Raw genomic sequence first — 15339 nt, forward strand, 5'->3', positions numbered from 1 at the left:
TGTTAAGATATAAATAACAGATCAAAAATTGAGAATTTTAAAACGTTTTAAAAGCGCTTTATTCACAGTTGCCTATAATGCCTGGTAAAGTACTGTATGATCTTACCTCTAGAAGTCGAACGTCCAGTCGTTTGAGGATATCGGAGTCGTCAAACTGGGCGTTGGTTCCACGTATGGCTGTCTCCAGGATACCAGAAAGGTTGTGGAGGTAGAGGTTAGACGCAGGCTTAGCCAGATCCTCCCTGAACAGAAATGAGCCTTGTTCAACTTCTTTTATTACATGTATATATATATATATAATTTTTTCTAAATGTAAATTTTACAGTCATACAAACAAACAAAAAGATTTGAGAATTTCCATTCTAATAAATGGAACTGAAAACAAGAGCTGTCACCATAGGATGACTTATGCCCCCTATAAACACTTGATAGAATTATGAGCTTTTTTCTAAAACTTAACGCAGATTTTGAAACCTAAAAGCGTACCCTAAGTTCAAGGTCACAGGGGTCAAAATTTGTGTGCGTATGGAAAGTCCTTGTCCATATACACATGCACGCCAAATATGAAACTGCTATAAGCGACATAGAAGTTATGAGCATTTTTCGAAACCTAAACGCAAAGTGTGACGGACGGATGGACGGACAGTTCGATCACTATAAGCCCTCCTTCGAATTGAGCCTTGATCTTGGCAAACAGGCTTAATGCATGTGGTTTAAGTGTCTTTCCAGATTAGCCTGTGCAGTCATCACAGGCTAATCAGGTACGAAATTTCCACTGTTATGGAATTTTTCGTTTAAAAAAGAATCGTTTAAACAAAAATACAAAATAGCAGGAAAGTGTCGTTTCTGATTAGTTTTCTCAAAACAAAACTCAAATGGAGATGAGAGATTTAGGGAGAAAAACTTTTGGCAAGTGTCAGTGCAATACACTAAAAGAATTTGCTTAAAAAATGTGACCTTAAACAATAAGTGCATTTTACAAAATACATTTTACTTTCAAGGTCCTTTTTTTGCAAAATTGTACAATAAATATGATGAAAATGTCATATTTCTACAGTCTGTACATGAAAACAAGAGGGCCAAGATGGCCCTAGTTCGCTCACTTGAGAGGAGTCAGTTCTTTCAATCTTTACCAAATGTCAAACTTGACCTAGATATTGTCCAGACAAACATCCTGTTCAAGTTTCATCATTATTGAACCAAAACTCTGGCGCATGGAGTGTTTTTATTTTTGTAAGATTTGACCTGGTTACCTATATTTTGAGTTGACCCCCCTTACCAAACATCAAACTTTGCTTACAAAAATAAATATGACCAAGATTCATAAAATCTTAAACAAAATTGTGACCTCTACATTGTTTACAAGGATTTTGAATAATATAATGAAAATTTGGACAATCTAACGGCAATAATTATGGCATTTATTATGTGATTTTGCTCATTATCAAACTTGACTAAGATCTTTCAGCAACTTTGATAAAGAATGCTTGAGAAATGTGAATGCTAGAGTGTTTCGAACCAAATGTGGACGGACGGACAAAGACCAATCCTAAAACCTTACCGGAGCAATCAGGTGAGCTAAAAAGTGTGTTACCAATCTGAGCCATTTTTCAAATTGTCCGAGAAATCAATAAAACCAATGTACTGACTAAAATTCACAATGATTAGGCAAAAAATGTGACTTCTATAGTGTTTGATCACAAGGTTTCTCTTTAGTCACATAAGGAAAACTGCCCCACCCCCCTGGCGGCCATGTTTTCTGACCGATCGAGACCATATGCAAACTCATCTAAGATATATATAAAACCAATCTTTTCACCAAGTTTCATGATGATTGGGCAAATAATGTGACTTCTAGAGTGTTCACAAGCTTTTTTTACTATATAAATATAAGAAAACTGCACACACCCCCGGCAGCCATGTTATTCAACTGACCGGAACCATTTTCAAACTCAACTCTTGTATCAAGGAAACAAATGTTCTGATCAAATTTCATGAAAATTGGACCAAAAATGTGACTTCTAGAGTGTTTACATGTTTTAACAATATACATATAGAGAAAAATGCCCCGCCCACTGGCGGCCATGTTTTTTCACCAATCTGGACCATTTTCAATCTCTTCCGAGATATCAATAAAACCAATGTTTTGACCAACTTTCATGATGATTGAGCAAAAATTGTGACTTTACAGTGTTTACAAGGTTTCTCTATAGCCAAACAAGGAAAACTGCCCCGCCCACTGGCAGCCATGTTTTTCAACGGACCGGAACCACTTTTGAACTCAACCAACATATCATTAAGGCAAACATTTTGACAAAGTTACATGAAGATTGGGCATAAAATGTGACTACTACAGTGTTCACAAGGTTTTTCCTTTTTTTACCTAGTGACCTAGTTTTTGACCAAGCATGACCCAGTTTCGAACTTGATCGAGATATCATTGGGACCAATCTTCTGACCAAGTTTCATAGAGATCGGACAATAAATGTGGCCTCTAGAGTGTTTACGAACAAATGTGGACGGACGACGGACAAAGACCGGTTACAAAAGCTCACCTGAGCAATCAGGTGAGCTAAAAATGCAGGTAATCATCTTTATGAAACTTTTGCATCAGATCTGCCCTACTTCACCACTTAAGTCAGACAAACATTTCTGAAGTTAGACAAACATTACTGAACTTATACAAACATTACTGAAGTTAGACAAACATTACTGAAGTTATATAAACATTACTGAAGTTTAATAGACAAACATTACTGAAGTTATATAAACATTACTGAAGTTTAATAGACAAACATTACTGAAGTTAGACAGACATTACTGAAGTTAGACAAACAATGAAGTTAGACAAACCTTACTGAAGTTAGACAAACCTTACTGAAGTTAGACAAACATTACTGAAGTTAGACAAACCTTACTGAAGTTAGACAAACCTTACTGAAGTTAGACAAACATTACTGAAGTTAGACAAACATTACTGAAGTTATATAAACATTACTGAAGTTTAATAGACAAACATTACTGAAGTTAGACAAACCTTACTGAAGTTAGACAAACCTTACTGAAGTTAGACAAACATTACTGAAGTTAGACAAACATTACTGAAGTTATATAAACATTACTGAAGTTTAATAGACAAACATTACTGAAGTTAGACAAACCTTACTGAAGTTAGACAAACCTTACTGAAGTTAGACAAACCTTACTGAAGCTAGACAAACATTACTGAAGTTAGACAAACCTTACTGAAGTTAGACAAACATTACTGAAGTTAGACAAACCTTACTGAAGTTAGACAAACACTGTCTACTTTGTACTTACTCTAGAAGGTCCATCAGATGTCTGATAAAGTCACCCTGACCTAGAAGTAGGTACCTCCGCATGGCCTGAAAACGATAATTATTGAGCAGCCATCTGGAAAAGCAGAGTTTACTGCATGTACAATAAGTGTCATCCAATATAAGTATGTGCAGTCTGCACAGGCTACTCAGGGATGAAACTGTCTGCCTTAACAAGTTTTTTGCAAATAAGAGACTTCCTTTAAATGAAAAAAACATTAAAGCGGAAATTGCCATATGCTGTGAGGACTGCACAGGCTTATTTTGGACGACACTTTACACGTATGCATTAAAGCTGCATTTTCCCAGAGCCAGTCTAAATTGTTTTATTGCAGAATTGCAAAACGTTTGTGGGGGCTAACAATTTGTACCATATATTTGCCTTATTATTGCTGACCAACGTGTAGTTTTTTCTGAACAAAATGGGATTTTCTCAGAACAAATTGTGATTCTGACATCTTTGTTTTTAAAAAGAGAATGATACATTTTTTACTCACAGAAATGTGATTTGCCAAGACATTTATAACAAGGGACAAAACTGTCACAAAACCAGGTTTTCATTGTGAAAAAAAAATCTGATAAAGGGAGAAAACTCAAACTGAACTTTTGAAATGAACAAACAAAATTAACCCCCTTTGTAAGTTTGTTTTTTAAAAAAATCTATTTTTAGTCGTGGCAACCTTGACATTGGAGATATTGACGTGATTCTTTCGTGCGACACACCGTCCCATGATGGTGAACAAATGTGCCAAATGATTTTAAAATCTCAAAATGAATGACATAGTTATGGCCAGGACAAGCTCATTTATGGCCATTTCTGACCTTTGAACTCAAAGTGTGATCTTCACCTTGGAGATATCGACATAATTATTTCGCGCGACACACCGTCCAATGATGGTGAACAAATGTGCCAAATGATTTTAAAATCTGACAATGAACGACATAGTTATGGCCCGGACAAGCTTGTTCCGCCCGCCCGCCAGCCAGCCCGCCCGCATTCGCCAATCTAATAACCAGTTTTTTCCTTCGGAAAACCTGGTTAATAAGATAAATGACATGATTGGAATCCCTTTTAATAGGATGAAACTACCTTTCATGTATTTGTTACCTTAGATGGTCCATGAAGACATTCTTGGACAGCAGCACATAAAGAATAATAGGTTAGTGTTGATTTTAGATCAGGTTTATCATGCAAGGCTTAGAAAACAAAAAGCACGAGCCTTGGCGAGTGCTTTTTCGTTTTCGTGCCGGGTGTATAATAAACACTAATCTATTATTCTATTTATCCCACTGTTAATTCAGTAAACCTTTTTATTTACACAAAATTATTTTTCATGAGTGTTTGTCTTACTTTGATAATGACTGTAGTGTAACCAAGGTCAGTGTATTACTCCTTGTTTCAAAAATAACCACTGATCAAATATTAATTTTTTAAAATCAGAACATCTTTCTGTGACAAAGAGTTGTGCGTCATTAATAACAATTTTATTCATATTGAATTGCAAATCTAAAAGTTTTATAACATTAATATAACATTTAGTTTATATACAAGGAACTACATTTGTTTACAACGTAGCACGTGCCGTCGATTATAGCAGAAATGTAATAAACGGGGCTTTAATCAACCGAATTCGCTGTAAAAGTGGGGTAAAACCATTTTCCTTTCATCAATCACGCAGTTTTATTCACTTAAACCTTTCCCACGTAGAGTAGAGTAAAAATGGCTATGTGCAAACAGCATAAAACCAGAACAACCTGCAAGTAACTCTCAGTCTGTTCAGGTTTTATGCTGTTTGCTGCTCATCAGTATCTAAGGGTTGGAAATGAAGCTTTTACAACTTGAATCTAGTAAGAAAGGTTTTTAATTAAATTTAACTTTTAAAGGGACTACAAATGCGTTAAAAATACGTATTTGAGTGGTAAAGGGTTAAGAGGAAGGGGATTGGGGGAAAAAAAGCACACTTACTTTTAGATGATCCATGAATTTGTACTTGGAGTGCAGGACATCCAGGAGATGTCGACTGGTCTCCTTGTAAACAGTGTCCACCATGTTAAGGAAGTTGTTGTTCTGGTCCTGCATGAACATCCACTCGGCTGAAAAATAGTGCAAACAAGAGATGTGTTTGTCAGAAATACAATGCCCCCTACTGCGCCGCTTTGATTTATTTATTTTTGTTTTTTTATTATATCCCTTTAAAAAATATAACTTCCCTTGTAAAAATGATCTGTACCTGAGAAATGATATAAAATAGAAAGTATCTCCCTTTAAAGCTTATTACTTCCCTTGGATTTGTTTTTTTACCAGTGACCTTGAAGGATGACCTTGACTTTTCACCACTCAAAATGTACAGCTTCATGAGATACACATGCATGCCAAATATCAAGTTGCTATCTTCAATATTGCAAAAGTTATGGCCCATGTGAAAATTTTCAGACAGACGGAAGGACTGACAGACAGTTCAACTGCTATATGCCACCCTACCGGGGGCATAATAAAAGTCGCCACAGCTAAGTGGATAACATGGTCCATAGCTATCAGGAGGATGCAGGTTTGATCCCCTCTGTTGGTTCTTTAGATCTACAACAAAGACACCCAAGCACTGGTTCTTTCCAGGAAAAGCTTAAACAAGACTATTGCCAAGCAGTATGGTCCCCTACCGGCGAAACTCCACCATTTTCAGCAATATTTCAAGCTTAAATAAAAAGCTTTAAACTAAATAGTGCTAATATTGCCAATCAATCTGTCAATATAGATATTGTCAATATTCCACTAACAAATTGGGTGGTAATTGAATTTTACAAAGATATAGACATTTTTCATCAAGTTGGAGAATATTGGTTCAAAACTTTCAAAGACTTACTGAACAACAAGCCATGATGATGCTTTAAAACTACACTGTAGATAATTCAAGGGCCATAACTTGACAATTCTTAAGGCCATTAAGCTGCTAATCCTCTAAAAAAAGTTGTTGCGTCTATTACACTTAAATACATTGTGTGTTTTTTTTCATTAGGAGAGTTAACTTTCATGGGATAAAAATGTCCTTTAATGAAGTCACACTGTCTTGAGTGGGGAGGTTGCCATATTTTTTTAAAATAAAAAATATAGATCGTGGGTCCTGTTCTAGAAACTGTGATAGTTAATACTGTTTAGTTAATTACTTGTTATATAAAAAAGATAATTATAACAAGAGATGTGTTGTCAGAAACACATTGCTCCCTATTGCGCCGCTTTGAAATACAATTTCAATATATTATTTGGCAGGTTTAGAAATTATCTCCCTTTTAAAGCTTATTACTTCCCTTAGATTGTATTTTTTTACTTTTGACCTTGAAGGATGACCTTGACCCTGACCTTTCACCACTCAAAATGTGCAGCTACACATGCATGCCAAATATCAAGTTGCTATCTTCAATATTGCAAAATTTATGGCCAATGTTAAAAGTTTTCGGACGGACTGATGGACAGACAGACATTTCAAATGCCACCCTTCCAGGCGCATAAAAAACCATAAATTATAATTGCAAAAGATACCCGGCTCTAGAGTAGTCTGAATTGAGTTATGGCTCGCAAGCGACCCTGCAAATTACACTGACAAGCTGGTCATGGGAGATTACAACCCGGGGCAATGGTGCATCAATCCATGGTGGACCTTTCATGGGAGATTACAACCCGGGGCAATGGTGCATCTATCCACTGAGTGGACATCTCATGGGAGATTACAACCCAGGGCAATGGTGCATCTATCCATGGTGGACCTCTCATGGGAGATTACAACCCGGGTCAATGGTGCATCAATCCATGGTGGACCTCTCTTGGGAGATTACAACCCGGGGCAATGGTGCATCTATCCACTGAGTGGACATCTCATGGGAGATTACAACCCAGGGCAATGGTGCATCAATCCATGGTCCACCTCTCATGGGAGATTACAACCCGGGGCAATGGTGCATCTATCCACTGAGTGGACATCTCATGGGAGATTACAATCCGGGGCAATGGTGCATCAATCCATGGTGGACCTCTCTTGGGAGATTACAACCCGGGTCAATGGTGCATCTATCCATGGTGGACCTCTCATGGGAGATTACAATGGTGCATCTATCCATGGTAGACCTCTCATGGGAGATTACAACCCAGGTCAATGGTGCATCTATCCATGGTGGACATCTCATGGGAGATTACAACCCGGGGCAATGGTGCATCTATCCATGGTGGACATCTCATGGGAGATACAACCCGGGTCAATGGTGCATCAATCCATGGGAGATTACAACCCGGGTCAATGGTGCATCAATCCATGGGAGATTACAACCCGGGGCAATGGTGCATCAATCCATGGGAGATTACAACCCAGGGTTATTGGGGCATCAATCCATGGGAGATTACAACCCGGGGCAATGGTGCATCAATCCATGGGAGATTACAACCCGGGGCAATGGTGCATCAATCCATGGGAGATTACAACCCGGGGCAATGGTGCATCAATCCACTGAGTGGACCTCTCATGGGAGATTACAACCCGGGGCAATGGTGCATCTATCCATGGTGGACATCTCATGGGAGATAAAACCCAGGTCAATGGTGCATCAATCCATGGGAGATTACAACCCGGGTCAATAGTGCATCAATCCATGGGAGATTACAACCCGGGGCAATGGTGCATCAATCCATGAGAGATTACAACCCGGGGCAATGGTGCATCAATCCATGGGAGATTACAACCCGGGGCAATGGTGCATCAATCCATGGGAGATTACAACCCGGGGCAATGGTGCATCAATCCATGGGAGATTACAACCCGGGGCAATGGTGCATCTATCCACTGAGTGGACCTCTCATGGGAGATTACAACCCGGGGCAATGGTGCATCTATCCATGGTGGACATCTCATGGGAGATAAAACCCAGGTCAATGGTGCATCAATCCATGGGAGATTACAACCTGGGTCAATGGTGCATCAATCCATGGGAGATTACAACCCGGGGCAATGGTGCATCAATCCATGAGAGATTACAACCCGGGGCAATGGTGCATCAATCCATGGGAGATTACAACCCAGGGCAATGGTGCATCAATCCATGGGAGATTACAACCCGGGGCAATGGTGCATCAATACATGGGAGATTACAACCCGGGGCAATGGTGCATCTATCCACTGAGTGGACATCTCATGGGAGATTACAACCCGGGGCAATGGTGCATCAATCCATGGGAGATTACAACCCGGGGCAATGGTGCATCAATCCATGGTTGACCTATCATGGGAGATTACAACCCGGGGCAATTGTGCATCAATCCATGGTGGACCTCTCATGGGAGATTACAACCCGGGGAAATGGTGCATCAATCCATGGTGGACATCTCATGGGAGATTACAACCCGGGGCAATGGTGCATCAATCCATGGTGGACCTCTCTTAGGAGATTACAACCCAGGGAAATGGTGCATCAATCCATGGTGGACTTCTCATGCCACATTACAACCCGGGGCAATGGTGCATCAATCCATGGTGGTCCTCTCATGGGAGATTACAACCCAGGGCAATGGTGCATCTATCCACTGAGTGGACATCTCATGGGAGATTACAACACGGGGCAATGGTGCATCTATCCACTGAGTGGACATCTCATGGGAGATTACAACCCGGGGCAATGGTGCATCTATCCACTGAGTGGACATCTCATGGGAGATACAACCCGGGGCGATGGTGCATCAATCCATGGGAGATTGCAACCCGGGGCAATGGTGCATCAATCCACTGAGTGGACATCTCATGGGAGATTACAACACGGGTCAATGGTGCATCTATCCAATGAGTGGACATCTCATGGGAGATTACAACCCGGGGCTTTGGTGCATCAATCCACTGAGTGGACATCTCATGGGAGATTACAACCCGGGGCAATGGTGCATCAATCCACTGAGTGGACATCTCATGGGAGATTACAACTGGGGTTATGGTGCATCAATCCACTGAGTGGACATCTCATGGGAGATTACAACCCAGGGCAATGGTGCATCAATCCACTGAGTGGACATCTCATGGGAGATTACAACCCGGGGCAATGGTGCATTAATCCACTGAGTGGACATCTCATGGGAGATTACAACCCGGGGCAATGGTGCATCAATCCACTGAGTGGACATCTCATGGGAGATTACAACCCAGGTCAATCGTGCATCTATCCATGGTGGACCTCTCATGGGAGATTACAACCCAGGGCAATGGTGCATCAATCCACTGAGTGGACATCTCATGGGAGATTACAACCCGGGGCAATGGTGCATGAATCCACTGAGTGGACATCTCATGGGAGATTACAACCCGGGGCAATGGTGCATCAATCCACTGAGTGGACATCTCATGGGAGATTACAACCCAGGGCAATGGTGCATCAATCCACTGAGTGGACATCTCATGGGAGATTACAACCAGGGGCAATGGTGCATCAATCCACTGAGTGGACATCTCATGGGTGATTACAACCCGGGGCTATGGTGCATCAATCCACTGAGTGGACATCTCATGGGAGATTACAACCCGGGGCAATGGTGCATCAATGCACTGAGTGGACATCTCATGGGAGATTACAACCCGGGGCAATGGTGCATCAATCCATGGGAGATTGCAACCCGGGGCAATGGTGCATCAATCCACTGAGTGGACATCTCATGGGAGATTACAACCCGGGGCAATGGTGCATCAATCCACTGAGTGGACATCTCATGGGAGATTACAACCCGGGTCAATGGTGCATCAATCCACTGAGTGGACATCTCATGGGAGATTACAACCCAGGGCAATGGTGCATCAATCCACTGAGTGGACATTTCATGGGAGATTACAACCCGGGGCAATGGTGCATCAATCCACTGAGTGGACATCTCATGGGAGATTACAACCCGGGGCTATGGTGCATCAATCCACTGAGTGGACATCTCATGGGAGATTACAACCCACGGCAATGGTGCATCAATCCACTGAGTGGACATCTCATGGGAGATTACAACCCGGGGCAATGGTGCATCAATCCACTGAGTGGACATCTCATGGGGGATTACAACCCGGGGCAATGGTGCATCAATCCACTGAGTGGACATCTCATGGGAGATTACAACCCAGGTCAATCATGCATCTATCCATGGTGGACCTCTCATGGGAGATTACAACCCAGGGCAATGGTGCATCAATCCACTGAGTGGACATCTCATGGGAGATTACAACCCGGGGCAATTGTGCATCAATCCACTGAGTGGACATCTCATGGGAGATTACAACCCGGGGCAATGGTGCATCAATCCACTGAGTGGACATCTCATGGGAGATTACAACCCGGGGCAATGGTGCATCAATCCACTGAGTGGACATCTCATGGGAGATTACAACCCGGGGCAATGGTGCATCAATCCACTGAGTGGACATCTCATGGGGATTACAACCCGGGTCAATGGTGCATCACTCCACTGAGTGGACATCTCATGGGAGATTACAACCCGGGGCAATGGTGCATCTATCCACTGAGTGGACATCTCATGGGAGATTACAACCTGGGGCAATGGTGCATCAATCCACTGAGTGGACATCTCATGGGAGATTACAACCTGGGGCTATGGTGCATCAATCCACTGAGTGGACATCTCATGGGAGATTACAACCCAGGGCAATGGTGCATCAATCCACTGAGTGGACATCTCATGGGAGATTACAACCCGGGGCAATGGTGCATCAATCCACTGAGTGGACATCTCATGGGGGATTACAACCCGGGGCAATGGTGCATCAATCCACTGAGTGGACATCTCATGGGAGATTACAACCCAGGTCAATCATGCATCTATCCATGGTGGACCTCTCATGGGAGATTACAACCCGGGGCAATGGTGCATCAATCCACTGAGTGGACATCTCATGGGAGATTACAACCCGGGGCAATGGTGCATCAATCCACTGAGTGGACATCTCATGGGAGATTACAACCCGGGGCAATGGTGCATCAATCCACTGAGTGGACATCTCATGGGAGATTACAACCCGGGGCAATGGTACATCAATCCACTGAGTGGACATCTCATGGGAGATTACAACCCGGGGCAATGGTGCATCAATCCACTGAGTGGACATCTCATGGGAGATTACAACCCGGGTCAATGGTGCATCACTCCACTGAGTGGACATCTCATGGGAGATTACAACCCGGGGCAATGGTGCATCTATCCACTGAGTGGACATCTCATGGGAGATTACAACCTGGGGCAATGGTGCATCAATCCACTGAGTGGACATCTCATGGGAGATTACAACCCGGGGCTATGGTGCATCAATCCACTGAGTGGACATCTCATGGGAGATTACAACCCAGGGCAATGGTGCATCAATCCACTGAGTGGACATCTCATGGGGGATTACAACCCGGGGCAATGGTGCATCAATCCACTGAGTGGACATCTCATGGGAGATTACAACCCGGGGCAATGGTGCATCAATCCACTGAGTGGACATCTCATGGGAGATTACAACCCAGGTCAATCGTGCATCTATCCATGGTGGACCTCTCATGGGAGATTACAACCCAGGGCAATGGTGCATCAATCCACTGAGTGGAAATCTCATGGGAGATTACAACCCGGGGCAATGGTGCATCAATCCACTGAGTGGACATCTCATGGGAGATTACAACCCAGGGCAATGGTGCATCAATCCACTGAGTGGACATCTCATGGGAGATTACAACCCAGGGCAATGGTGCATCAATCCACTGAGTGGACATCTCATGGGAGATTACAACCCGGGGCAATGGTGCATCAATCCACTGAGTGGACATCTCATGGGAGATTACAACCCGGGGCTATGGTGCATCAATTCACTGAGTGGACATCTCATGGGAGATTACAACCCGGGGCAATGGTGCATCAATCCACTGAGTGGACATCTCATGGGATTTTACAACCCGGGGCAATGGTGCATCAATCCATGGTGGACCTCTCATGGCAGATTACAACCCGGGGCAATGGTGCATCAATCCATGGTGGACATCTCATGGGAGATTACAACCCGGGGCAATGGTGCATCAATCCATGGTGGACCTCTCATGGGAGATTACAACCCGGGGCCATGGTGCATCAATCCATGGTGGACATCTCATGGGAGATCACAACCCGGGGCAATGGTGCATCAATCCATGGTGGACCTCTCATGGGAGATTACAACCCAGGGCAATGGTGTATCAATCCATGGTGGACCTCTCATGGGAGATTACAACCCGGGGCAATGGTGCATCAATCCATGGTGGACCTCTCATGGGAGATTACAACCCGGGGCAATGGTGCATCAATCCATGGTGGACCTCTCATGGGAGATTACAACCCGGGGCAATGGTGCATCAATCCATGGTGGACCTCTCATGGGAGATTACAACCCGGGGCAATGGTGCATCTATCCATGGTGGATTTCTCATGCCACATTCATTACCCAGGGGCCAGATTCTCATCCCCCACCCCCGATTTCTGGGGGCCCCCTGCTAGGGCGTTGATGACCTTAGTCTCAGACTTTCCCAAGGGCCATAATTATGGTAACTTGTACCCCTGTAGGTAGCCCCTAAAGCAAGCATTAGAGCCATGCCATGTCTACATGTGCGTTCAGAGGTATATATATGCAGGTCCAATCCAATAATCACCAAATAAATCACATGTTTTGTTGATTTAAATGAAATATTTGTTTTGCTATATTATAAGCAGTGAATTGCTTAATCAATATTGGCGACTTGTAAACATTAAAAGATTCAAAAATGTGAATTACCTCCCTTGAACAACAAAATGCTTAAAACATCCACACTGTTTATTCACCTCATCTATTGTTCATTTTACCAATTGTGTACCTTAGTTGAGGGCCTTTAACTGAAAGCAACTGTGGTAATTTACATGTTAAATCAATTTAAACATATCAAAGTTTATTTACCTTTTGACAATATACACAACCTAAATCATTCAAGATGAAACCAATACAAAAACAAACAAAAAACTCTAACAATGTACTAACAATTGTGAATATTTGGAATGAAATTTGTGAAGTTTTTTGTTGTTCTAATGTCGTATTTTAGCCCCAAAATGGCTCCACATTAAATATCAAAGAAAGTAGTAGTACCTTGACTCATGTCTATCGCCATGGCAACCTCCCTGCCTTTGGTGGGTGTGCGGTCCTGACACACCTGCCGTAGGAAATTGATCGACTTGCCCGTCAAAAGAATCTAAGTGGTAAGCGAAATAATTAAAATTTAGGGTTTTCATTATTTTACATGGCTGTTAGTTGAAAAGCCTTAGGTAAGACCCCAAAAAACACAGTACCTTAAACCCAATCTATCGTTCTGAATTCATATGAGAAACCAGGACTCAATGCATGTGCATAAAGTGTCATCCCAGAAAAGCCAGTGCAGTCTGTACAGGCTAATCAGGTACGGCACGTTCCACTAACACTGGATTTTTGTATAAGAGACATCCTTGAAACGAAAAATTCCATAAAAGTGGCCAGTGACATCTTATAAGCCTGTGCGGACTATACAGGCAAATCTGAGACAACATATGATGCAAATGCTTTTAGCCCAGTTTTCACAGAAGGCGGCTCAATACATTTCAATTGAGGCTTTTGATTTTTTTCTCCAATGATGTAGGGGAATGATCTACGGTCATTAAAGATCCATGGTGCTAAAAATTCATGGACATATCAGAACAAAGTATCTGTGAACATGGACATAGAGAAACAGGATGCCGAATATGTTTCCATTCAAGAACCAATATATGAATGTATGAATACAAATGTTTGTGGCAATTTTAAGCAGTTTTATAGTAAAATACCCTTCTGGCCTGGTCTGTAGTGATGAAGGCAGGGATCATGGATTTTCTCAGAGTGTACTTATCATGCCACAGTCTGTCGTTCTTAACCGTCGGGTCAGCAGCCACGAAAAACTGAAGCAGTAGAAAAATATATCATCTATGCTCCTGCAAGGCCAAAATGGAGGATTGCAGCTCCCTGTTGCCCCAAGGTCCAACTTTGCCCCTTGGACCTCCACCATACCCTTGTTTTGATCTAATCACATGATAGTAAAGACAATTATTTGAGGTTTTAAAATATTAATCAAATTTTCACACTGAAACTAGTTTTTTAAATTATAGGACAAAGCTTTAAAGGAACCTTTTCGCGTTTTGGTAAATTGACAAAATTAAAAAAATGTGTTTTTTCGTTGTATGTATGATATTTGATAGGAAACAGTAATACTGAACATTTTACAATGCTCTAAAATATTCATAATGTTGACGATTGAAAAACCTGAAAATCATAAAGCGCTGCAACGCATAACAACTGAATATGAAGAGTTCTGTTGTTTGTCATTACATTTTGTGACACTACGAGGATTGCTTATATAGAGTATACATCACACATTGTATGAGCACAGATGGCCGAGTGGTCTAAGTGTTTGCCTTTTACTCCAGGAGTCAGTGGTTCGAGCCTAGTTGAGAGTAACTTTTTTTCTCTCTTTTTTATTTTTGTTTTCTTTACTGGAGCTTTTTAGATCCAAGATCTACATTTATCAATATAAAGCATTTAATGACAAACTTCAATATCAGCCAAAATCTGTGAAAAGGTCCCTTTAAAAGAAGATACATGTAAAATGAAATGTGTACATATTTAACACATGCTACATTGAAACTATGCCACAGAGATATGACTGTGAATGCTAACACGCCCATGTAACAAATAAGCACCTTGCTTTTTTCAAATCCTAGCTTGAGCACTGCATCATTAATTCATTATAGTGTTGCCAGTTTATGTGTCAATTTTTATACTTTAAAGTCCAAAAAGATTGCAACAGTAGAAAAAGGCATTCATAAGTGAAAGCCATTTAATTTGATCATCCAATGTCCCCAAAAAGTGCAACAGTGGAAATAAAAATTGTTTTGTGGTAGCCACTTCTGTGATTTTTCATTTTTGGTAGCTACTAACTA

General features: G+C 41.8%; 1 protein-coding gene across 1 annotated transcript in view; it reads right to left on the minus strand.

Annotated features, from left to right (window-relative positions):
• Positions 1–15339, minus strand: part of LOC127833516 (gamma-tubulin complex component 3-like) — a 48371-nt gene that overhangs the window by 12087 nt on the left and 20945 nt on the right. Inside the window, exons 15-19 of the mRNA XM_052358807.1 lie at positions 14191–14301; positions 13484–13586; positions 5305–5432; positions 3322–3386; positions 107–242 (exon numbers count right to left, since the gene is read on the minus strand). Coding sequence (XP_052214767.1) covers positions 107–242; positions 3322–3386; positions 5305–5432; positions 13484–13586; positions 14191–14301 — 543 coding nt within the window. The remainder of the gene's footprint in view (positions 1–106; positions 243–3321; positions 3387–5304; positions 5433–13483; positions 13587–14190; positions 14302–15339) is intronic.

Source organism: Dreissena polymorpha, chromosome 6 (assembly GCF_020536995.1).
Source record: "Dreissena polymorpha isolate Duluth1 chromosome 6, UMN_Dpol_1.0, whole genome shotgun sequence".
Taxonomy (NCBI): Eukaryota; Metazoa; Mollusca; class Bivalvia; order Myida; family Dreissenidae; genus Dreissena; species Dreissena polymorpha.